The sequence below is a fragment of the Mobula hypostoma genome, chromosome 16 (genome assembly GCF_963921235.1).
Source record: "Mobula hypostoma chromosome 16, sMobHyp1.1, whole genome shotgun sequence".
Classification (NCBI taxonomy): Eukaryota; Metazoa; Chordata; class Chondrichthyes; order Myliobatiformes; family Myliobatidae; genus Mobula; species Mobula hypostoma.
Window position 1 is genome coordinate 46,203,818 of NC_086112.1, and position 25,400 is coordinate 46,229,217.

Sequence of the window (25,400 nt, forward strand, 5' to 3'; positions counted from 1 at the left end):
GCTATGAGTAACCCTAGTAATTTCTAAGGTAGGGACGTGTTCTGCAAAGGCTGAGAAAAGTCCATCTCCCACTGCCCCCACCCTCACCACATTCTACAGAGGATGTATCAAGAGCATCCTGAGCAGCTGCATCACTGCCTGGTTCGGGAATTGCACCGTCTCGGATCGCAAGACCCTGCAGCGGATAGTGTGGTCAGCTGAGAAGATCTTTGGGGTCTTTCTTCCTGCTATTACAGACATTTACACCACACGCTGCACCCGCAAAGCTAACAGTATTGTGAAGGACCCCACACACCCCTCGCACAAACTCTTCTCCCTCCTGCCATCTGGCAAAAGTACCAAAGCATTCGGGCTCTCACGACCAGACTGTGCAACAGTTTCTTCCCCCAAGCCATCAGAGTCCTCAATACTCAGAGTCTAGGCTGACATCTACATCATTTATTATTATACAGGTTTCCCCCGCCATCCGAAGGTAGAGCGTTCCTATGAAACGGTTCGTAAGCCGGAATGTCGTAAAGCGAAGAAGCAATTAACATTTATTTATATGGGATAATTTTGTGAGCGTTCACAGACCCAAACAATAACCTACCAAATCATGCCAAATAACACATAAAACCTAAAATAACAGTAACATACAGTCAAAGCAGGAATGATGTGATAAATACACAGCCTATATAAAGTAGAAATACTTTTCCACAATCATTGCCTGCACTATTCTCCGTAGCAAAAATCTCATGCAAGCGCCATCGACAAGAACAAATCTCATGCCGATTGCGTCGTCTCTGATCTGGGCTGACAATTACGTGCCGGGCAGCACCTAATTAATTAGCATGTTTATTTCGGCTTTTTTCTTACGATGTGCTGTGTGCCTCCCGGCTACCGCTGCATTCTCCGCGAATCAGTATCTGTCCGCGGCCTGGGGATTGGGGTGGTGGGACACTGAGGTGTCATCTAGTCGTTGTCTGTTTCCATTAGGGCAGGCAGCTCATCTTCTCCTATGACTGCCCGCCTTGATGTCGAAGGTCAAGGTTCGTCATCTGCTGTGGCTGATGTGGAAGACTTGCTTGACGACTGAGCCTCGCGCATTTTTCTATCATACAGTTCTTTGTAAGCACTCAAACCATCCTGCAAATATCCCCTAAACCTACGTACCCTTTCAAAATTAAAGTCCTACTTTATCATTGCAGCGAAAATCTTACGCAGTTGCTTCACGTTCAGTTCACTACTGCATTCAGTTTCAATTGTTATCCTTTCCTCTTCCAATTGCATCAGCTCTTTATCTATCAGTTCTTGGTCATGGGATACCAAAACCTCTTCAACATCATCTTCGTCAGCTTCCACAAGCCAAACTCACGTTGTCCTTACTTCGTTCAGCACAATAAAAATGCTTAATTATGTCTAGTTTTACACTAAGTGTAACATCCTTACGAGCTCTTTTAGGCTTTTCCGATACCTTAGAACTCATCTTGCAAATGGTTGCTCAAAGGCACGTGTTTAAGCAATGCCGGCTAGAATGCCGTTCCGAATCCGGGGGAGAGTGGCTGCTCGGGGCGCGCGCTGATTTTTTATTGTGCGCTGATTTTTTCGTAATGGTGAAAACACCTGTTAGTGAAAACAGGGAACTAATGTAGGTCTTTTGTAACAGTGAGGTTTCATAAAGCAAACGTTCGAAAAGCAGGGGACACCTGTATTGTAATTTGTCCTCTACTGTGCCTATTGTCTTGTTTGTTAATTATTGTAAATTATTAATAAAAGCAGCTGCACTGTTTTGTGCACTTTGTGTAGTCCTGTGCAGGTCTGTTGTCTAGTGCAGTTTTTATGTTGTTTTACGTAGTCTAGTGTGGCCTTGTGCTGTCTCACATAGTCTAGTGTAGTTTTGTATTGTTTCATGTAGCACCAGGGTCCTGGAGGAACATTGTTTCATTTTTACTGTGTACTGTACCAGCAGCTTATGGTTGAAATTACAATAAACTTGACTTGTTCAGCACAACTTTGTGGGCCGAAGGGCCTGTATTGTGCTGTAGGTTTTCTGTGTTTCTAAAGGTCCTGAACATCATCACTGCTATGATCCCATTCTGCCAGTGTAGATTACCTGAAATGTGTTAACTTACACTATTCTACATTACATTCCAATTGCTACTATATATTTAGACAATAACAATTGTTGCTTTCTACAACTCTACCAAACTTCATGTTTTCAGCAAACTTACTGTCAGACCACAGACGTTCTCATCCAAGTTACATGACAAACAGTAAAGGTCCCAGTGCTGATCCCTGCACGTCACTGGTAACTCACTTCCAGTCAGACCATATTGTGTGGTTTGCATTTGAAAAAATTTACAAAGCGTGGTAGAGTTGTTAAAGTTACCCCGTTTTTCAGGTATTTAGCAGCATTTCCTTCAAAGAGAAAATATTAACATTAAATGATAAGTGTGCAGAGATTGGTCAGACTTAGTGGATTGAATGACCTCCTCCTGTGATGTAATTTTAGTTTTTGAATTTTGCAATTCCAGTTTTAGATCAGTTATTTGCTCACAGAAAAGCAGCATTTTCAAAAGTGCTTGCACATTTTATCAATATTTTCATGCATGATATAAACAGATAAATGACTACTATTTCCATTTTTCTCATGACCTATGTAAGCAACAAGTGAACAATTTTCAGAAATAATGGAGCTTGCTTTATGCTTGTCTTCTGTGTTTGTACACCATTCAGCTTTTGGATGTGCTGGAGAGACACTGTATGGCTACTGGGTTGGATTATCGACGCCTTGATGGGAAAACCAAGACAGAGGAGAGGGTCAAGATAGTGAAGGAATTCAACAGCTTGCAAGATATCAACATTTGCTTAGTGTCCACAATGTAAGATATATTAAATTTGAAATTGTGCGCTAGTCTGTTAATTGTTTATTCAAAGTGGTATCTGTAAATGATAAGTACTTCTTAAATTTTGGTGCTGTTTAGTTAAGTTTATTTTTGTTACTTCCAGGGCTGGCGGTTTGGGACTGAATTTTGTTGGTGCAAATGTTGTTATAATGTTTGACCCAACATGGAATCCAGCTAATGACCTTCAAGCTATTGACAGGTATATGCTCAGAATGCTTCTTTATTCCTCTTTTCGTGCTTCCTATATTTTCCTTTGGACATGAATTTCCCAAGCTTTCGAAAACATAAGTTGTGTCCGCGACGAACAAATTGTAAATGTGACAACAAAAGCAACAATCTAGTAATTTCTCCATTTCTGTGAATAACTCACCACCACCACCCCCAGCTCAAACCATTATCAACCCCTCATCAACCCCAGCGTCCCTTAATGAGAATTGGGGAAGACTATTTACTTGTAAGTAGCAGTGATAGCTGATGGATATAGGAGAATGATGGACAGTGCAAAAGGAATATCAGTAATACATCAAGAACAAGCCAAGTAGATCAATGGGAGCAATTAGTTGGTGATTATGCTTAATTTGTGTAATTGTGTTATTTGTTGCTAAGAACAAGGCTGTGGGACACACCCAGTAGGATGTATTAATGGAGAGAAGAAAAACTGAGTGCTTGAATGAGTTGGAGCCAAGTGATCAGTTCCAATACAAACAGAGAGCAAATTATCTAAAACTGATGACTTTTATGTTGAAATTTATTAAGGTCTTGAAGCTGAAAGAGTCTGGAAACATAGAAACATAGAAAATAGGTGCAGGAGTAGGCCATTCGGCCCTTCGAGCCCGCACCGCCATTCAGTATGATCATGGCTGATCATCCAACTCAGAACCCTGTACCTGCCTTCTCGCCATACCCCCTGATCCCTTTAACCACAAGGGCCATATCTAACTCCCTCTTAAATATAGCCAATGAACTGGCCCCAACTGTTTCCTGTGGCAGAGAATTCCACAGATTCACCACTCTGTGTAAAGAAGTTTTTCCTCATCTCGGTCCTAAAAGGCTTCCCCTTTATCCTCAAACTGTGACCCCTCGTTCTGGACTTCCCCAACATCGGGAACAATCTTCCTGCATCTAGCCTGTCCAATCCCTTTCGGATTTTATATGTTTCAATAAGATCCCCCCTCTAGGCTGCTAATTGGTAGCTGCTGCTATCTTCTTGCAGATAAACTCGAGGCCATTCATCACCCACATGATGGGGACCAGTTTAGTCAGAGGATGCATGCATCCTCTGGACTTAATTCTTTTTTTTAACTTTACTGCTAGTCAATCTGCTATGCATTTACTCCATCTTCTGAATTTAGTTATAATAGAGTTGTCAACACAGAAATGGGAATTATGGTCCACCATGCCCTTATTGTCCACATGCTTACTTACCTATTCTCATTTATCTGCATTTAGTCCATAACAGTCTGTGTCTTGGCGATTTATGCTTGTCTTGATGCTTCTCATTCTGTGAGATGACTTGTCTCCACCATCACCTCAAGCAGAGCATTGTGGATTTCAACCACTCTACAAAATTCTTGTGTATTCTGATTTCTGAACCCTTTTCCTCTCTTTAGGCTGTTTTCTGAGGGCCCTGTTTCAGCTTCTTCGTAATACTGATTGCTTGTTTAAAGTCCAATTGATTCAACTGTTTAAAAAAGATGTGCAGCTCGATTAGAGTCATATACAGGTCCTCCCCAGGATATGAGTGCCCGACTTATGGACACCCTGTACATACAAAAGAGTATTTGGCTGCCTGGTAGGATAAATAGTGATGGATTTGCTGGCTGTTGCAGGGCTGCAATGCCAGATGGGAATTGGGCATTTCTGCATGACTTCTCTTTCTGCCGCTCCCCCACCTACCCCAAGGTGAGCTGAGCCAAGCAGAGCTGGGAGCTGAGACAGTGAGGCTGGCTGGCAACTGCTCTTCCCCTGTCCGCACACTTCCCCATCACAGCTGTTCTGTGATCCTCTCCCACACACTGATTTTGTTCATTTGAAACAGATGACAGTTCAGAATTCAAACAGTTCTCAGGAAGAGAACCTGTCATAACCTGAGGACGTGATACTTAAAATCAGTTCTGCAAACTTTTATTGGAGAAGACAATGTATCATACATACAATAATTCAATATGATTCCTAACATAAAAATGTGTATTGACACCAGAAAAATGAAAAGGGGCTCCAAGGAGAACTTGGGAGGGTCCAAGTAAACTTTAATATAATTATTACTTTTTAAAATTTATGGACTTCTTAACTTTAACGTATTACTCTGCTGTCTCAGCTCAAAACATTAACTGTTTATTCCTTTCCATGGATGCTGCCTGACCTGCTGAGTTCCTCCAAGCATTTTATTTGGGTGTTGTTCTGGATTTCCAGCATCAGCAGAATCTCTTGTGTTTGTACTGTGCTGTCATGTACTCCTGACAGATTACCAACGAATTCAGCACTTACTCGGTCAAATACTGTTCCCCTATCTCATTACAGAGCTTATCGCATTGGTCAATGCAGAGATGTTCAAGTCTTTCGTCTAATTTCATTGGGCACAGTTGAGGAAATCATGTACTTGCGCCAACTTTATAAACAGGTGAGCAAGTAATGGTGCTCTGCATTTCATGTAAAATAAACAGACACCCCTTCATTATTGTCCAGTAGTTCTAGCTAGGAATGGGTGGGCATGCGTTAATACAAACATGTGCAGAGTAATGATGTTGACCTCATCATCCCACTAGCTGACTGTCATCACTTGCATTGCCAATAACAAAAAATTATGAGGGTAAACTGACTGCTAGTGCCACTAGACTGTATCCGGGCTAGAGTCTTGATATTCAGGAAGAAAGTCAGAAATATTTTGTAGAGGTGGTATGAAGGAAAACAAAATCTGTTTATATGTTTGCCATGTATGAGAAAGCTGACGTTGTGAGCAGCTCCTTTCTCTGATCCATCAAAATCCATCTTGTGTTGAAACTGCATTTTTGTTACATTGCCAGATATCTCTGCAAGAAACCAACATAAGCAGAAAGTGTAAATAATTAGATTCAAAACATGCTGAGATTTTTTGATTCTGAATTAATGAAGGCATTAGTGTCTAGGAATTTGGTCGCATAAGACATTCTTGTTTCTAACAATATGCAATTAAAAATCGATTTATGAACCACAATAATAACTGCTTCTGGATCATTGTGACTCGCTCCAGAAGTTTGCGTGGGTACTTCCAGGTGAGAATCAGCATTGCGATCTAATGCAGCGTCCTTGTCAGTTGTGCATAGGATAGTTGTGTTCCCTATGAAATATTGCTTCTGACCATATCAGGAAGAGACAGTGGAAAAACACACCCTAGCAACTTAATACTGTATTGGGTTTCCTGTAGGCAGTACACCCCACTTTGTCTCCACCCCACCACCTGATCACTTCTCCCCACCTCCAGTCTCTTCTTATTTGGCACTGTGACTCCATCCTTCCTAATAATCCCCCAATGTCACACTTTGATTGTTTCAAGTATGTACTCCCATGATCTCTTCATCAGATTACAAATTAGTTTACGATTGTCTGCCCTTTGACTCACACAACCACCTATGTCCCCATCCATATAAACATTAGTCACTAATTAATGTTCAAAGCATTGTCAGTATATCTTGCCTACTTTAGTGCACTAGAATGTAAACCAATTAAGTATTCAAAGCATTCTACCAGGCCAGTGGTTAACCACAATGATAACAGCTACTTGAGCAAGTTTGCCAAATTAGATATGCCTAGGAGTTGATGATTGTCTCGTATTAAAGCTGTGTGTCAGCTTTCTGAAAATTACAAAACATTGAAGCTTTATTGAATCTGCTGCTTGTGAAATATTTATTCTCTCAATTATTAGCAACTGCACTGTGCTGCTGTTGGAAGTGAAAATGCAAGGCGCTATTTTAATGCAGTTCAAGGATCAAAGGAGCACCTCGGGGAAATATTTGGAGTCCGGAATCTTTTCAGCCTTCGAATAGGGGGGTTGTGCTTGACTCGGGACATCATTCAGGTGAGACTGCAGCCTCAAGTCTGTTGAAAAAGGTTAGAAGCAGTTTTTAATGGGAAATATAGTTTTTGAATGTTTCTTTTCCCAGTCACTTTAATCTCACCCTTGATCTCCCTCACACATCCATGTCCCGCTCTCTTTCTCTCTCCTTCTCCTTCCTTCTTCCTTCTTCTTCTTTCACTTCCCCACCCCTCCTCTCCTTCCCTCTTGTCCCTCCTTCGTTCTCGTGAAATGCAGAGCAGGAGGACAATCCCACCAAGTCACATTGCACATAGACAGATAGGACAGAGTGGGAGTGGGATGAGAACTTAAAGTGGCAAACAACATGATATTCTTCAACCCATGGTCACCCTGGTTTTATCCTGTCAAAGAGAGCCTCCCTGCAGCTTAACAAATTTTGTTTGTCTTCTTTGTAATTATGACCTGAAATGTTGGCTCTTGTTTCTCTTCCCACAGATGAGGCCTGACCTGCTGAGTATTTTCAGTGTTTCCTGTTTTTGCCTTGTTCATCCTTGGTTGCTATTTTTAAACATGCAATTGGGCACCACCAGCACATTACCCTGCTTCCAGAATTTAATTATGTCAGTGGAATGGAAGTCTGAAAACAGAGTCCAATAAGTAAACTTAACAGCATTATGCATTTATGGTGCCAGTGACTAAAGATAAATTTGCCTGGTCATTTATCATGTGTCTGTTTCTTGATCTTGTGTATGGATTAAGTGCTTTATATTACTTGCTACACCACAACAATGGTTAATGGGCTGTGAAGCACTTTACACTGTGCAAAGTATTATTTAAATATATGCTCTTTCATATTCCTGTTTTAAATACTGCACAATTTTTGTACTGATTTAGATCCGTCTTCGTTGATAAAATGGGGGCAGCAACTACTCATAATCAACACCAACAAATCACTTCCTGAAGTTACCTACAGGATTGTCACAGTTCATTACATGCAGGAAAATAAAATGTTTAGAGGGCAATTGTAAGCTCAATCAAGTGGAATAGGTTTACTTTTTTTTTTGTGGCTTCTGGTTTAGACTTTTTATAGAGCTTTTCAGAAAATCTCAGGACACGCTTGTTCATTACGTAGATCGCTTCTGTTTTTAATGTAACTAAGCCATGAGATTACTTGTATGTTTCTTTACAGAGGGAGGGCCAAGTAGAAGCAGGAGTGATGACAGCCATTACACAGTTGAGAGAAGAACCTCCAGTGGATAGACAGGAAGCAGTGAGTTTTTTTGTCATTACATGCAGGCATGCAATACTTCACCTGAAAACTGCAGAACATAATGACACCCCTTCCCCCCACCCCGTGACTCCTCACCCTTCTGATACTTCCAGTGCCATTCCTGGGTTAATAGTTCACTTTCCCACAGGTTAATGCTGTTCAAGTTCCGGGTGGCTGACTCCTCTGGAAATTAAGATAGACTTTGATTACATAACCCTTCACAATTTTCACAAGATGATTGCTATTTCATCACATACATGCTGGTGTATAATCTGGGGACATCTAGATATCTCACGTCTGTTTTTAGTGGATCAGATGACTCCAAATTTTATGCTTGTGTGAATAACTAAAACATCATGGGAAATGTTGAAGTGTTGTTTCAGTAGTCTTTTGTGCACTCCAACTGGAAAGAAACTGTTTTTGAGAACATGATGTAGGAATGTGAAAAGCTCGTCTGAGTAGTCATCTCGACATTTATTACCTGCTCAGTCTATCCTTCCATTGGACAGAAATTCCTTTTTGTACAAGTGGTTGAGGTCCTGACATTGACTTTATTTATTCTTTAGTCCATTCATAAGTTCTTTCCTGATTAAAATTTAACTATGCTGATGTTTGAAGTCAATGCCCAGTTAATGTCCTGCTGAAACATCAGCAATAAAACGTATAAATTATCCCACAATTCCAAACAAAAACACATTGATGTATACCTATTACACCTTTGGAATTATGTTTTGAGTAACCCTGTTTTGAATAACCCTCAGGATGAATTGATGCTGATGAGGTAATGCTCCTTCTCACTATATAATAATCTGTACTATGTACGTAGTCAGTGTGAATGTTATCTGTATCACAATGATGAAATCCTATGTCTGATGGCTCAATTGCTGACACACTCCCTCCTAAATTGAAAAGTCTTAAGTTCCTGAAACATAAGTATAAATACCTAGTCTGACATTCAATGGAATGCTAAAGTTTAGCTGGACAGTCAGAGATGCAACATCTTTCACAATACTTGGCCATCCCAAAGTAAGTTAGATTTGATGAAATGGTTTAGAAGTGTGACAATAAAGTGAGATCTATCCTCTTGGGTGGATGGATGTTATTAATGTTGCAGAACTATTTCAAAAGCACTCAGAATTAATAATTTTTTCCTGACCTATATTTATCCATTAGGCAAATCACTGAAACAGTTTACCTGGCCTTAATCTCTTTTCCAATTGTGAGAATTCAACATTCAAACTAAGTGCCACATTTCTAACAAGTATTTACATTTCCAAACCACCTCACAACTCTACCTTACTTTGGGATGCCCCAGTGTCATGAATGACACTGCATCGCTAGAAGCCTACCTTTCCTTTTCTTTTACTGCTAATTTTTGAAAGACTATCTTGGGTACACCTAGTAGTGTTTTGACAACATTCAGTCACATAATTAGAACAGATAGGGAATGTAAGATAAATTGATGAAAGATAGAAATGTGGAGGAGGAAGAGGCGTGGGAGGCTTTGGTGAATTGCACAATATTGCTTCATCATCTTGGCTGTCATTCAGTTGTACATTTGTAATGATGCTGCAAGAATTACGCAAGATATGCAGTCTTCAGTCCAAATATCACCGGACAACAAATTTTTTCAAAAGTGTTGCTTCCTCAGAATTTTTTTTGTTTATGGTAGACTGCTTGAAGATGAACACAAATATAATTTCAGACTGCTTGTATCAAGTAGGAATTTGGAGAAACAACAAATTAACTTTTATTGAATATAATGTGTTTAATTGCATAATGGTGCTGATGCTTTGCAATAGTTCAACTAAGTTAAAGATATTTTGTTAATGATTTTCATTTGTACTCAGTGTCTGAGGCTTCTCGCTTAAGTGTCCAACAATAATTCGCCAGCATTGATGGATTCCAGTTGCCCTGGTATCTTTTCTCCATTACCGCAATGTCCTGGTGAAACCTTTCACCATGCTCGTCACTAACAGCACCAAGATTTGTAGGGAAGAAGTCTAAATGGGAATACAGAAAATGAATCTTTAGTAACATGTTGCATTTCATGGTCTTATATGCTTGAAGCATGCTTTTAACCAGCTGCATGTAGTTTGATGCTGTGTAGAGGCCGAGAAAAATTTCAACAACTTCCTTGAATGCCTTCCATGTGATTTTCTCCAGTCCCACTAGAAATTCTTCAAATTGCCTGTCATTGATGACCTGTTTGATTTGTGGACCAACTAAAATGCTTTCCTTAATCGTGGCATCAGTTATTCTGGGAAGCATCTGTCTCAAATATCAAAATCTTTCATAGAAATTTTTGTGCCTGGTGATAGCAAATTCCATCCTTACAGTCCTGAACCCAATAATTATTGCTAAAACCTGTCCTGCCATGCAGCAGCCATGCCACCTAAGCATGCCTGGACAAGATAGGAAACTTTCCAGCTTACATTGTAGGCAGCATTTTAATTGACTTGATTTATGAATTGAAATAATAAACATGTTTATTAAAAAATGGTGTGTGATAGGGAAATTTCATGGTGATTTTCATGATCAGTAGCCCAAAATTCATAAGATACACCTAAAGGTATTCAGGAAGCAAAATCTTTGTTGTCCAGTGTGATCTGTGTGAACTTTATACTCAGTGGCTATGTTATTATTTACACCTGTACACCTCGTTAGTGCAAATATCTAATCAGCCAATCATGTGGTAACAACTCAATGCATAAAAGCATGGTCAAGAGGTTCCATTGTTGTTCAGGCCAAACATCAGAATCGAGAAGAAATGTGATCTAAGTGACTTTGACCATGGAATGATTGTTGGTGCCAGATAGGGTGGTTTGAGTATCTTAGAAGCTACTGATCTCATAGAATTTTTCACGCATAACAGTCTGTAGACTTTACAGACAATAGTGCGAGAAACAAAAAAAAAAATCAGTAAGCAACAGATCTTTAGGTATAGATGCCTTGTTAACAATAGAGGTCAGAGACTGGCCAGACTAGTTCAAGCTGACAGGAAGGCAGCAGCTCAAATAACCAATCATTACAACAGTGATATGCAGAAGAGCATCTCTGAATGCACAACATGTCGAACCTCAAAGCTTGTAGATATGAAAGCCCTAAAGGAAAGAACAATCATGCCTAAATCAGAGAATCCAACTTACAAAGTTTGTTTTTAAGTTTACTTCATCCATGCATTTCTGAGGTGCATTTCCACCAATATTGGCCCGTTAACTCTGTTTCTCTTTCCAGAGATACTGTCTGACCTGGGTTTTTCTCCCAATTTTCTGTTGCATTTGTATGTATTGTTTGGCACATTTGTAAATGTTTGCTATTTTCTTCAATGGTTAGATCACCGACGCAGGAAATACAATGGAAGGAGCGAACCTGAACTTATTAATGCAGCCTAATAAAGAAAACAGGGCAGCGTTGAGAAAGTCAGAACTATTTTTTGACTTCAGCAGTGACAGTGAAACAGAACCTTCAATGAAGAAAACTAAAATGGATCCAGTAGAAATCAATCACCATCGAGATACTGGTGGACAGCTCACATTAGTCCAATGTGGATTTGCCAGATTTTTTGACAGAAAAGGAAGCAGTAGTGAGGAATCCAGTGAAAGTGACTGTCATTCTAATACTGAAATATTGCAGAAGCAGAGCACGGGAACTGGCACGAGCTTGGGTGCTGCTGTGGCACAGAGAAAAGACATGCCCGGTTACCAGGCACGAGATAGCTGTGCCGTGAAAGGAGATGGTAGGCATCCTAAGCAGGCGAAGCATAACTGCAGCACTTCCACTGAATCTGAAAGAAAGGCTGAGCCACCAGTTGACATGGGAGCCAATAACAGCAGGGATGAGAATAATGTGGTCAGTACCTCACGAGTGTTCAGACAAAAGAAAAAAATGCTTATCAAGAGGAAATCTCAGCTCAGCTTCCTTTCTACAGATTCAGAGGATTCAAGCAATGAAAATAATTCCAGTAAGAAAAAGGCTTTATCATCTAAAATTTCAGATTGCCTTGGTGCAAAACCATGCATTGTTGATGGTTCTCCCAACATAACACAGGGGAAAACCTTGAGCCATGTGGCCAAACTGAAAACTCAGTTGAACGAGAAAGACAGCATCAGCGATGAATCAGATGATATCGAAATAACTACAGAGTCACCAGATGTAATGTCCAATCCATCTGATGACAGTGCTGAAGCAGGCAGGCGAAACATAAAAAGTAATTCTGGAGCCATTGTTAAAAAAGTGACAGCACAATACAACATTGAGGAATTTTCATCCTCTGAAGATGACATTACCACCAAGAGGAGCCGATTAAATGCAAATGATGAGATCAGTAGAAATAACAGGGGAAAAACGCGTAAGAAAGGTCAGCTTGGAACTCACAACAGACGCAGTGAAAATGCCAAAGATCTAACTGTACCCAAGCACCGGAAATGGAGGCAAAGCCAGAGGGAGCAGTTGGCATCAGTGAGCAAATTGTTAGGTAACTACAGATTTTTCATTTAAAGGGTAAAGTGGTCATGATGTGTTGTCTGTCTATTGCAAAGGTTTGATGTCTGTAAGGGATAAAAGTGCATTGCAGATGAATTGTACACTGCTGTTTCACAAGAGCAATGTTAGGATGACACTGAAAGTACTTCGTACTAGCAGTAAGCTTGAAGGGAATTAACTGTGAAGCAGATGAATACTTCCAACTCAGAAGTTAGAAAAATAATATTTTTGTGGGTTAGGCTTTGCCTGATTTTGTGTTGTAAATGAAGCCTAACAATGTCATGTCTAACTAGCACAGGCTAAATTTGTGAGGCCGCCTTCTTAAGAGTTCCAAATTAAAAGGCTAAAGAAACTGTGGCACATGTGTTTGCTGGCATGCAAATGTCAACTCTGGCCAATTCAGGATTCTTTTACAACCTCTAGGCAATCAATCAAATCTTAAGTATTATTTCACATTTGATTTTTATAAAGGAAAGCAGTGTGGAGCGAAGAGCAGCAGGAACACTTCCAATCAAATACGTTTCACAATCATGGTGATAAATGTAGAAAAGGACTCCAGCAGCTCACCTGAATAGAGTTGCCGATTCTGTTTGGACATATTCCAGGGCAATATATCACATGACCACTGACTGCCTCAAATCATCCTGTCGAGTCACATAGCTATTTTTCTTGGGTTGCTTGTAGAATTGTTTATAGGTGAATCTTCAACTCTGGAGATATCCAGACTATGAGGATTGCTAACTCTGGCTCCAAATATGCAGATAAGATTCAATCAAAGCCTGATCGTTCACTGTTCTTGGACTTCCACTCCAGGAAAATGCTGCCTTTGAAGACCAAAACTGTCCCTATAATTACAAGGGTGCTTCAGTTATGTGAGCGCACCATGAAAAGCATAAAATTGTGCATATAAAAGAAATATTGAGCGTCTTCAATTACAGCTGGTATGGGAGATTAATCCAGACAGCTCTACATCAAAATAGGGTTACCCTGGTGAAACAGGCCAGGCAGCATCTATGGGAAAGAGTGCAGTCGACATTTCAGGCCGAGGCCTTTTGTACTCTTTTCCATTGATGTTGCCTGGCCTGCTGAGTTCCTTCAGCATTCTGTGTGTGTTGCTTGGATTTCCAGCTTTTGCAGATTTTCTCTTGTTCACCCTGGTGGAGATTTTTAAATAATGCTATCCAATGAGAGAAATTTTGTACAATCCTTATCCTTTCAAAATAAGCAGAGCATATTGATGAATAAGCCAAAAATGTAAGCATTCTACTTTCATCAAAGAGTGTAGGTTTTAGGTTCAGACTTGTCCAGATAATCAAGAGAGACCTTGCTGTAAGAAGTTCTTCCACTCAAGCATGCTTTCATAAAGATAGAGTATCTTGGTGCACTTTAAACCTTTTAAAACTCTCATCATTGATGATTTGAATTTCTCCCAATTGGTTGAAAGCAAGAGAAGGGGCAAACCAGAAGAGTTAGTTCTTTGTGAAACAAGGTAAAGGACATAAGTTGCTGAAGGGCACCTGATCAAAACTGTTTAAAGCTGCTCCAGTTCTTGATAACTGATGTTTAATATTTCAATGAATAGGTGATGTAGAAGAAGTGGCTTTCATTCATTCAAACCAGCATGTGGTTGGGTCCAGCAAGGCTGAGAACCAAATGACCCATACTGCAATTCGTGATGTGTTTGAACTAAAGCAGTATTCCCAGGTTCCTGCAAACATCACCTGCCATACAGTTCAGGTAAGTTGTGCACTGAAAGGAATCATCTTGCCATCTCCTGTAATAGGTTTTGAAAATGTGTATAAAATGCCAGAATCTTGTCCAAAAAATAAAACTGACGTCTTCAAAAGAAATGTACTTTAATAGGTTGAAAGTGTGTGCTATATACATATTTCTGAAATGTGACCCATACAAATGATTAGTGCTTCAATGTTTTGGTCTAACACTTTGGTCTAGATTATTTCAGTATGGCCATGATCTTTAAAACTACCACCTTCAGTTCTTACATCATCTTGGACAAATCTTTTTCAGTCAATCAACATGTTAATCACTAATTTATGATATTGTATTAATGAAGTTATATAACTCAGAATTATAATCTGAAGGATATAAAAGTAAAATCTGATCTGACCATGGCCAATCCAAAGCCTCAGGAATTAAACAGTTTTGATACCCAAACCCAATACACTTATTTGCTTCCTGTCAGGTTTGGGTCAGATAACCAGGCTCGAGCAAGCTGGAACTTGGGGTGATATACTAAGAATAATGCTAATGCCCACTTTGTGTGTAGTGCAGTCAAAGTTCAAAGTAAATTTATTATCAACCTACGTATACATAGGTCACCATGTGCAACCCTGACATTCATTTTCGTGTGGGGGTTCACATTAAATACAAGAAACACAATAGAATCAAAGTCTGCACCCAACGGGATGGACAAACAGCCAATGTGCAAAAAATAACAAACTGAGCAAATACAAAAATAAATAAATAAATAAATAAGCAATGAATATGAGATGAAGAGTCCTTGAAAGTAAATCTCTTAACGTTGTGGGAACAGTTCAGTGAAGGGATGAGTGAAGTCATTCCCTCTCGTTCGAGAGCCTGATGACTGAGGGGTGATTACTGTTCCTGAACCTGATGGTGTGGGTCCTGAGGCTCCTGTACCTTATTCCTGATGATAGCAGCGAGAGGAGAACATGGCCTGGATGGTGTGGGTCCTCGATGATACTGCTTTCCTGTAGCAGCGTTCCATGTGGATATGCTCAATGTTTGGGTGGCTTCACTCATGATGAATTGGGCCATATTCTCTACTTTTTGTAGGCTTTTCTATTCAAGGGTGTCTGGTGTTTGTGCACCAGGCTGTGATGTAACCAGTCAATACACACTCCACCAGACATCTATAGAAGTCAGTCAGAGTGTTAGATGCCATTCTGAGTCTTCACAAACTTCTAAGAAAGCAGATGCTTTCTTTCTAATGCCGCTTATGTGCTGGATCCTGGGCAGATCCTCTGAAGTGATAACATCCGGGAATTTAAAGTTGTTGACCCTCTCCACCACTGGTTCTCCCATGAGGACTGGCTTAATGACCTCCGATTTCCTCCTCCTCAAGTCAAATATCAGCTCCATGGTTTTGCTGACATTGAGTGAGAGGTTTTTATAACACCACTCTGCCAGATTTTCAGTCTCCCTCCGATATGCTGAATCATCACAACTTTGATTCAACCCACGAAAGTGGTGTCATCTGCAAATTTAAATATGACATTGAAGCTGTGCTTAGCCCCTCAGTCTTAAGTATAAAGCAAGTAGAACAGGGGCCTTAGCGCACAGCCTTGTGGTGCACTAGTGCTGATGCATATTGTGGAGGAGCTGCTGTTGTCAATTCAAATTGACTGGAGTCTGTAAGTGAGGAAATCAAGGATCCAGTTCCACAAGGAGGTATTAAGACCATGGTCTTTAAACTTATTGATTAGTTTTGAGAGGATGATAAGATTGAATGCTAAGCTGTAGTCCATGTGTGCATCTTCGCTGCCCAGATTTCAATGAAGAGCCAATGAAATGGCATCACCTGCTGACCTGTTGTGACGGTAGGCAAATTGGAGTGAATCCAAATTGCTTTCAGACAGGAATTAATATGTTTCATCACCAACTTCTCAAAGCACTTCATCACAGTGGTCGTAAGTGCTACTGCATGATAGTCACTGAGGTAGATTGCTACATTCTTCTTGGACACCAGTATAATTGAAGCCTGCTTGAAATAGGTGAGTACCTCAAACTGCCAGTGAGAGAGGTTAAAGATATTGGTAAACACTCCAGCCAGATGATCAGCACAGGTCTTAAGCATACAGCTAGATACCCTGTCTGGGCCGATGCTTTCTGTGGGTTCGCCCTCCTGAAAGGTACTCTCACGTCGGCCTTAGAGATTGAAATCACAGAATCATTGGGACTGTGGGAGTTCATGAAAGTTCCTCCATGTTTCAGTGGTCAAAGTGAGCGAAAAAAGCATTGAACTCATCTGGGAGCGTAGGCTTGTGTCACCTTTGTCACTGGTTATCACTTTGTAGGCGGTGACAGCATTCAAGCCTGCCATAGCTGTTAAGCATCCTTCAGTGATGTGGTTCAGATTTGGTCTGGAATTGCCGCTTCACATGTGAGAAGATAGTGGGAGATCATACCTAGTTCTCTTGTATTTTACTTAGTCACCAGACTTGAATGGCACTGACTTGTCCCTCAGCAGCTTGCAGATCTTGTGGTTCATCCAGGGCTTCTGGTTGGGGAAGGTTCTGAATGATTCTGGGCGGAATATACTCGTCTATAACTGTTTTCATAAATTCCGTGGCAACCGTTTAGTCAAAAGGGAGGATGGAGTTACCTGGGGCATAGCAACCTCCATCCCTCCAGTTAGCAGGCTGCAATGTTATCACCATTTTGTGATCAGTTTAGGACCCAATCATTATCTCTGGATTTGAGAGCTCAGATCAAATGGATTTGCTGCTGGGTCAGGCTCCACCTTTTGTGTCTGGATTCATAGATCAGTTGCAGTTGCACTATCAATCTCATCTTAAAGGAATTATCAGTCAGCTCACTCCCTGCAGATTTTAGTGTGCTGACATGTGTTCCCTGTTGGTATGCTGAACAATGTAGATTTTTAAAATTTCCTGAACTAGAAAACTTGTTTTTGGTTATTGCCTCAAACCCAACACTTTTTTTTTCGGTTTCCATTGGGCTTGGGTCAGGTAACCGAGATGTAACAAAGCATGAAGTGTAATAAAACTGTAAGATATAGGAACAGAATTAGGCCATTTGGCTCTGTGAGTCTGCTGTGCCGTTCCATCATGACTGATTTATTATCCTGTCAACCCCATTCCCTTGCCTTCTCCCCATAACCTTTGATGCCCTTACTAATCAAGAACGTAGCAACCTCCTCTTTAAATATACCTAATACCTTGGCCTCCGCAGCCAGTCGTAGGATAATGGAAGGCTATTTCACCCTTTGAATCTGCACCAACAATTTTGGAGTAATGGTCTTATTGTGCCCCATTCTTTCTTCACATCTCTGTAATTTCAGCTCAGACTTATTTGTTACGTTTTCTTTTGTAGGTCATGGTTTACTATTGAATCTACACTAGCTACTGTAGCAAGTGGTACATTCCTAATCCTAATCAACTGTTGCAAAAAGAACTTCATGTTGCCCTTCATATTATGTTAATGCCGTGCCTTCTGGCTGGCAGCCCTGTAGATGTCAAGTCAGATCTTTTTTGTTTACTTCCTGAGCCCTTCGTATTTTTGCATATCATTATTATGTTTCTTCCTTGAGGGAACAATTCCAGCTTTTCTATTCTATTTACATAATTGTCATCCATCCAATGAAATAAATCCCTGTGGATGGAACATTAGATTGGTCAAAGGTGTTCATTAATCTAGTGTTCCTCAACCTGCACATTTTAAAAGTTTATGTTTAAGGTTATAGATTCAGAAGTTGCTGGTGCTAGCAAGCCTCCCACACTCACCGCTTAGTAAGTTTAGACTTGCCTGCTCTGGCCTTGGCAGTGTTGACTTGCTGACCAAAGCTGTCCTGGTTCAAAGTGGCAAGGCCATGTGTAGCAGCAGGCCCTTGTGCATCATGTCCTGACCAGTTAAGTCCTGCCTTCAAGCAGCTGAAAAAGTCTGTACTGCAACGCCCCCCCCCCAAACAGTTGTCAGATCCTTGAAGATTTTAAAGGCTTTTTAAAAGAATTGAGAAATGATAAAACAATTAAATTTAATAATTATTTAAAAGATAAAACTACACATTTAAATTGTTTTTAATTGCTCAAAGTTATTTTAAGTATGTAAAGTCCAATCTGATTTTTAGCATATTAAGGAAAACTAGTTAGAAAGCATTTTATTTCAGATTTTACACTGGAGTATTGTACTTAAGAATTATAAACAATATGGGGTGATATTTTTATTTGGATCAGCTACTTTATTTGGAGTGAACAATATACTGGATGTCATGGAAATCTTTATGACTACGACCTTGAAAGTGTTGAACCTCTTTTGTTGTCGATGCTTCATGAAGCTAGTCATACACTTGGTTCTCCTCAAAAATGCTTTCAGCAGCACCAAACAAATGAGGGTCAGAAGTTAACACACCTGTCATTTGTGTATCCTTCTCCACAGACAGACGGGAAGGGTCAACAAGCAGCTGGTACCAGCACCTTGATTAGGGATGCACCCACAGGAATCTATAGGTGAGTGAACTTGAAGACTGAAGTCAGAGGTCACAAAGGCCCAGCTTCCTCTCTTTAAAGCAGCTGAACTTATTATCTCTTTGCTTGGTCATATGATACTTTAACCTAAAGATGACACCATAGGTGCCTTTTTTGTACTTGCAAGAGTCCAAGAAGAAACTGAACACTGGTAATGTGATGTTCTTAGCACAGACGTTCTTGATTGGCATGCTGACTTAATGTATTTCCAAAATGATGCGACAGCAGCAGAATGCATATACAGGAAATACTTAGCCTTTTCTTCCACTGACCATTTTGTTTCTATTCAGGTTCTTAAAGCATTTCATAGTTGTAAAGATGTCAGAGTGCAGGACTTGTCAAAGGCAATCACAGCTGCAGAACCAGGCTAGGAATGCAGACTGAGCTTCATTTTGAGTACTTCGCTGTACCATTGTGTTCCCTGTCATTTCTGATTACGTTGTCGTTTCACATCCTCTGTGAATCTGGTCTTTGTAAGGATACTTGTACAGGATTTCAGACCCCCCTTTTCATCTTCGCAGTCTAGATCACCGATTCAAGAAGCCTTGTTTTGACAGGCATTGCCATCATACAATAATTGTGCAATGATGAATTGAAGGCAAGGCATGAATTGATTATGTGATAAATGACAATTGAGCCTTTATTTGTAATCATGTTTGAGCCTAAAGGCCATATATGTGTTATGGTGAAATTTTTCTTTGTGTTCAGCTGTTCATTGGATGTTGTGCTGAATAATGCACACAGCCCACACAGGTTCTGAAAGCTGGGTTGCAGATACAGGCAGTCCCTGCTCAAGATCTGGTGGTACAGCTGTACAAGCATTCCCGGTGAACACATTTCTCTGACCACCATCAAAGAAGGAGCTTGCAAATAGGAATTAGCAATGGATCTGAAAATAATGCCAACATATTAAACTGGAAGTACTGACAGGAAAAATACTGTTTTTTTGCTGTAATTATGTTGCCAGAGTAAGGAAATACATTAGGAAAGTATTGAATATCTTGCACTGAAGGAAATTTTACACTCTGTGCATATTGCCAAACTGAGCAAAAAGTACTGGGTCACATGTCTGAGTGATAACAAGAAGGTCGAAGGAAGTGTAAGATCAGGAGAGTTGGAGGTGTTCGTAATGCTTCCATGTTTTTTTAATTATTGTGTGTTAATTGGCAATAAGGCTTTCTACTTCATCCTGGTTAGATAAACATAACTGTGCCCGGAAACATATTCTGTCTCACAATCCTTAAGATTTTATATTTAAATCAGCAGGGGAATTTACAAACCCCAGCGTCACCCATTCAATCAAACTGAGATTATTAACCAAAATTAAGTTTGAAAGGCTTTGTATCTATTAATGCCAAACTTTGCCATCCAGTATGTTCTCATTGTACATATGTTGTAACCTAAATAAATATTTAGAGGCCATGTAGAAGTGGAAGTTAAAATGAGCAAGTTGGCTGCCATTTGGAGACTCTGAAGAAAGTGTAGAAACATGTATTTATCCAGTAGATGAAATGATAGAGCTAATGTAGGCATTGAACAATATACAAATCTCAATAATGCATACAGTGCAACTTCCCTTCCCCATCCCATCCCACTCTCTCCCTCTGTCCCGACATTCCACCCCCAAACATGCCTCCCAACAAAAATATCCAGTATATCAGGTTAGTAAGGCATTAAATTAACTTTCAGCCAACATGTTAAATTTGTAGTAGTAAGAGGAAGCATATTGTCAGCAAGTGCTTCCAGAAGTCTGCCAAGAATCAATGGATTTCTTCGTTTGCATATTCTAACTCAAAGTAGTTGATCATTTTCTAGTCGGTACTAGTCAGATACTCAGGAATGCTCGATCAGCACTCAACTAGAAAAATGACTGATCTTCAAATCAACATACTCAAATGGAAAGATTTATGATGTTGATTAAGTCATTGTCTGGCATCAGCTTAGTACTTCAGAGCATTGACTAATTTGTTGGAGACTGAGGGAAAGAGGGCAAAAAATAGATGCAGTGATTTGGACAGTTTCTCACCATTTAACAAAATAAAAACCCATCCCATTCTACTGCTTTTCTTTAGTGCTGAATTGTTTAGTTAAGTTAATTTTTTTTAAAAAGGCTCCTATCTCTGTTGCAGAAAGCAGCTCTCTGGCTTGGCCCCTGTGGAAAATTTACCTGAACATGCTTTGATCAACACCTCACAACAGGAGCCAAAAATGCTGAGGGACTCCAGCCTGACTCAGTGTCCAAGGTCGAACAATATCCAGCCAGTCACGCCCCCGGAAGCTGAACTTGAGGATAATGTCACAGTGCAAAGGTCAAAAGGCTATGCATCCACAGGCCATTCTGACAGAACGACAAATAAAACAATTAATTTTATATGTGGAGCATCAGCTGGCAGAATAAGAAGTTTAAGAAAAAAAAACCTGAAGAAAATGGCTCAGTATTTTGAAATGCAAGATGAAGTTAATTCACAAAAGCATGATTATATGTCAGGACAGCCTCATAAAAAACATAATGTGATGATTGACAAATCTGCCAGTGATTTTGCTGAAGGCATTGGCGACAGAATCTATATGGGATGTTCAAGTCCTTCAACTGCAGCAAGCAGACTGGATGGGAGTGGGACTAGCTCCAAAAGGGCTGTGAAACCTCAGCAACAACATGAAGAGAGAGGACCACCAGCAGCCAAGCCAAAGTGCACACCAAATAACAACCACGAAATAACGCAACTCAAAACCGACTCCATCACAGAGCTGCTTGGTGACACCTCCATACTGGATCCATTGTTCAACAGAAAGAAAAACCTTACAGCAAAGCCAAAGAAAGCTTCTGGGGATGTGCCAAAAGGAAAGAGCAAACCTAAAGATTTCTGGGATTTTCTGAATAAAAGTAGTGAAGAGTATGCTAGTACATTAACAGATTTTTCAGTGATAGAAAGGTTATGTGAAAGTGCACCTCTGAAGACAAAGGGAAAGGAAAAAGAATGGGATGGTTCTCTTTGGAAAAAGAATGAAAAGTTTTTGTGGAAGAAAACGTGATCTAGAGAATGGCTTCAGTGGCTCAACATCTGGCACATCGCTGGCAGGTTGCCAGCTATAGAAACAACTTTCAGACTTTCAATGGGGAAACAAAGCAAAAACCTACAAATGAATAATGTTTTAATTTATCTAAATGCAGTAACTGTAAAGCAAAAAAGCAGTAATGAATTTCTGCTTGCTTTTTTACAAAGTTGATGTATATACATTTCATAGATTGGCAGAAGAATGGCGAGGTAACAGTATACTGTTGGAAGTTAGCCATTTGTTGCATTATAGTTGATACTTTAACATTATTCTGAAAAGCAGACTTGTTATTTAACATTTTCAGTACAGTGGATTCTGGTTAATTGGGTCATCGGTTAATCAGGGCAGTCGCTTATTTGGGACAACTTATTGAAGAACAAAAACTAATCGAGAAACTAGCCAGGACTCCCTTTCTTTATTTGGATCACTCTGCCGCTTAATTGGGATAGAGATTATTGCCGAACAGTTTCTAACTAGTGTCAGTTGTGTGCGCTGATGTGACCTTTAGACACTACACTGTGCTTAGAGTGAACAGTTTTTAAATAGCATCAGTTGTGTGTACTTGTGCTTTTGTCTTGATAGTTGGTGAGACATAAGACAATCCAGAACTGTTTTGCATATTGTGGTTTCAAGCATTCAGACTTGGAAATGCCAAATTTGAAGGTATCAGCAGTCATCTCGAATGTTACCTTTGGTCCCCACCAGACACTCAGCTCTGACCAGTGGCTACAAGTAACTGTTTGCATGCAACAACAGTCAAACCCCGGTATTCTGCTTTGAAAGGTGAGGGTGGCCAGCAAGTGTTATACCCGGTGAGTTAGGGACATGCCTATCCTACTCCGGTAGTCTGGGTGGTCTGCAGTGAGATCCAACAGCCAGGAAAGCAGTCCTGCAATGCTGCGTGAGGAGCGAAGGGCATGACGAGGCACAGAAGAAGCCACGGTCATCCACTGCAACCAGGGAAACCCCTGTTATGGTATCTCCTTGTACCACTGGACGCAGACTTCTGAGGTCGAGAGAGTGAAACTGCCACAGTGCAGTGGCTTTCCATTTTTAAAAAAACTCTTCGACACAGGTTACCAGTCATTGTTAGATATGACATACACCCACCAGTAGTATTGGTAGTGTTCTAACCCTTGTTCTGTATTTCACTTAACTATATAATTTATTACTCAGTTATATGGTAGTTTGCCTTTTTTAATATCTTTGTAACTATATCCACAAAAATTCGGCTAATGGGGCAGCTGTTTAATAGGGCCAAAATGTGCTGGTCCCGATGTGTTCCAATTAACTAGAATCCACAGTATAGGGACGCACAGTCTATTTTATACAGGGACTATCTTAATAGTTGAATGTTACTTAGTCCTTAGATTCTGAGATTTGGTAGGGAAATGCAGATGGTTATTCAGCCCATCAAGTCTATCCTTCATCAGTGAGGATGTGGATTACAAGAGATGAGACCTCATGTTGCAACAGTGCAAGTTGTTGGTGAGACCACACTTATTGCATTGTGTGCAGTTCAAGTTGCCCAGCTATAGGGAAATGTCATTCTGTACAGGGTACAGGAGAGATTCACGAGGATGTTATTGGGACTGGGAGGATTGAGTTATAAGGAGATGCTGGATAGGCTGGGACTTTTTTCCTCGAGCCTGGGAGGTTGAGGGGTGACCTTGTAGAGAATCATGAGGGATGGTCATAGTCTTTTTCTCAGGGAACAGGAATTTTAAAACAGAGCATCGAGGAAATCTGCTGGAAATTCAAGCTACACATGCAAAATGCTGGTGGAATGCAGCAGGCCAGGCAGCATCTATAGGAAGAGGTACAGTCGACGTTTCGGGCTGAGACGCTTCATCAGGACTAATTGAAAGAAGAGATAGTAAGAGATTTGAAAGTGAGAGGGGGAGATCCGAAATAATAGGAGAAGACAGGAGGGGGAGGGATGGAGCTAAGAGCTGGGGATGTGGTAAGAAGGGGAAGGGGGGCATTAACGGAAGTTAGAAAAGTCAAGGTTCATGCCATCAGGTTGGAGGCTACCCAGACAGAATATAAGGTGGTGTTCCTCCAACCTGAATGTGGTTTCATCTCCACTGGGATCTCCCAGTGGCCACACATTTTAATTCCTCGTCCCATTCCCATTCTGATATGTCTATCCATGGCCTCCTCTACTGTCAAGATAAAGCCACATTCAGGTTGGAGGAACAACGCCTTATATTCTGTCTGGGTAGCCTCCAACCTGATGGCATGAACACTGACTTCTCTAACTTCTGTTAATGCCCCTCCTCCCCTTCTTACCCCATTCCTTATTTATTTTTAATTTTTTCCCCTTTCTTTCTCTCTTCCTCTGTCCCTCTCACTATAACTCCTTGCCTGCTCTCCATCTTCTTCTGGTACTCCTCTCCCCCCTCCCCCTTTCTTTCTCCCTAGGCCTCCCGTCCCATGATCCTCTCCCTTCTCCAGCCTTGTATCCCTTTTGCCAATCAACTTTCCAGCTCTTGGCTCCATCCCTCCCCCTCCTGTCTTCTCCTATCATTTCAGATCTCCCCCTCCCCCTCCCACTTTCAAATCTCTTACTATCTCTTCTTTCAGTTAGTCCTGACGAAGGGTCTCGGCCCGAAACGTTGACTGTACCTCTTCCTAGAGATGCTGCCTGACCTGCTGCGTTCCACCAGCATTTTGTTTGTGTTGTTTTCAAATAGGGGACAGATTTAAGGTGAAGGGGAAAAAAATTAAAAGGGACATAGGGGCAACTATTCATGTAAGTTGCCAGAAGAAGTTGTAGACTTGGGAACAATTACAATGTTTAAAGGACAGTTAGACATGTACATAGATAGAAAAGATTTGAAGCAGGGTTTCCCACCATTAAGTGAGGAGTCAGTGGACCTCCGGTTGGGAACCCCAGCTTCAGAGGGATGTTGGCCAAATCACACTAGCCTGCATAGACATCTTGGTCAGCACGGATGAGTTGGCTGAAGGGCATATTTCTGTGCTATACTGTATAACTATGACTCTTACTGTTCCTTTAGAATTTCAAAAAAGACTGTGGCCTCTGCCTGTGCATTAGCTGCCACCTGTCTGTGCCAGTAGTCCATGTGTAGTGATGTTATCACCAAGTCCTACAGAGAGGTAAAGATGGCTGCCAGAACAAAGTTCATGGTCTCCTGGGTCCGCAAAGCCCCTTGCGAGATTTTAGAGATGGTCTCCTTCATGCAGTTTATCACCTTCTGCATTGGGAGACACAAGCCAGTAAACTCACTAACTGTCTGGCCATGCATTTGCACCTGCCTTGTCATTGGAAACATCTGAGTGCTCTGCAATAGAACAGATGCATGGATTAACACCAACCCTTAAATGTTTCCCACACCTGTTGCTAGGCTAATGCATACTGATGTCTAGTGTATCTCCTCACAACACTGTCTGTTTGAAACAGTCTTTTCATTCTTCACAGA

General features: G+C 40.7%; 1 protein-coding gene across 2 annotated transcripts in view; it reads left to right on the plus strand.

The window, feature by feature from the left end:
• The window catches only part of ercc6l2 (excision repair cross-complementation group 6-like 2), a 102,981-nt gene extending 79,222 nt beyond the window's left edge, over positions 1-23,759 (plus strand). For both annotated transcript variants that reach the window (XM_063068867.1, XM_063068866.1), the window contains exons 12-20: positions 2,716-2,861; positions 2,989-3,084; positions 5,406-5,505; positions 6,787-6,939; positions 8,087-8,167; positions 11,504-12,644; positions 14,235-14,389; positions 18,809-18,879; positions 21,027-23,759. In XM_063068867.1, the coding sequence (XP_062924937.1) occupies positions 2,716-2,861; positions 2,989-3,084; positions 5,406-5,505; positions 6,787-6,939; positions 8,087-8,167; positions 11,504-12,644; positions 14,235-14,389; positions 18,809-18,879; positions 21,027-21,930 (2,847 nt within the window). In that variant the 3' untranslated portion in view covers positions 21,931-23,759. The remainder of the gene's footprint in view (positions 1-2,715; positions 2,862-2,988; positions 3,085-5,405; positions 5,506-6,786; positions 6,940-8,086; positions 8,168-11,503; positions 12,645-14,234; positions 14,390-18,808; positions 18,880-21,026) is intronic.
• Positions 23,760-25,400: the final 1,641 nt, after the last annotated feature.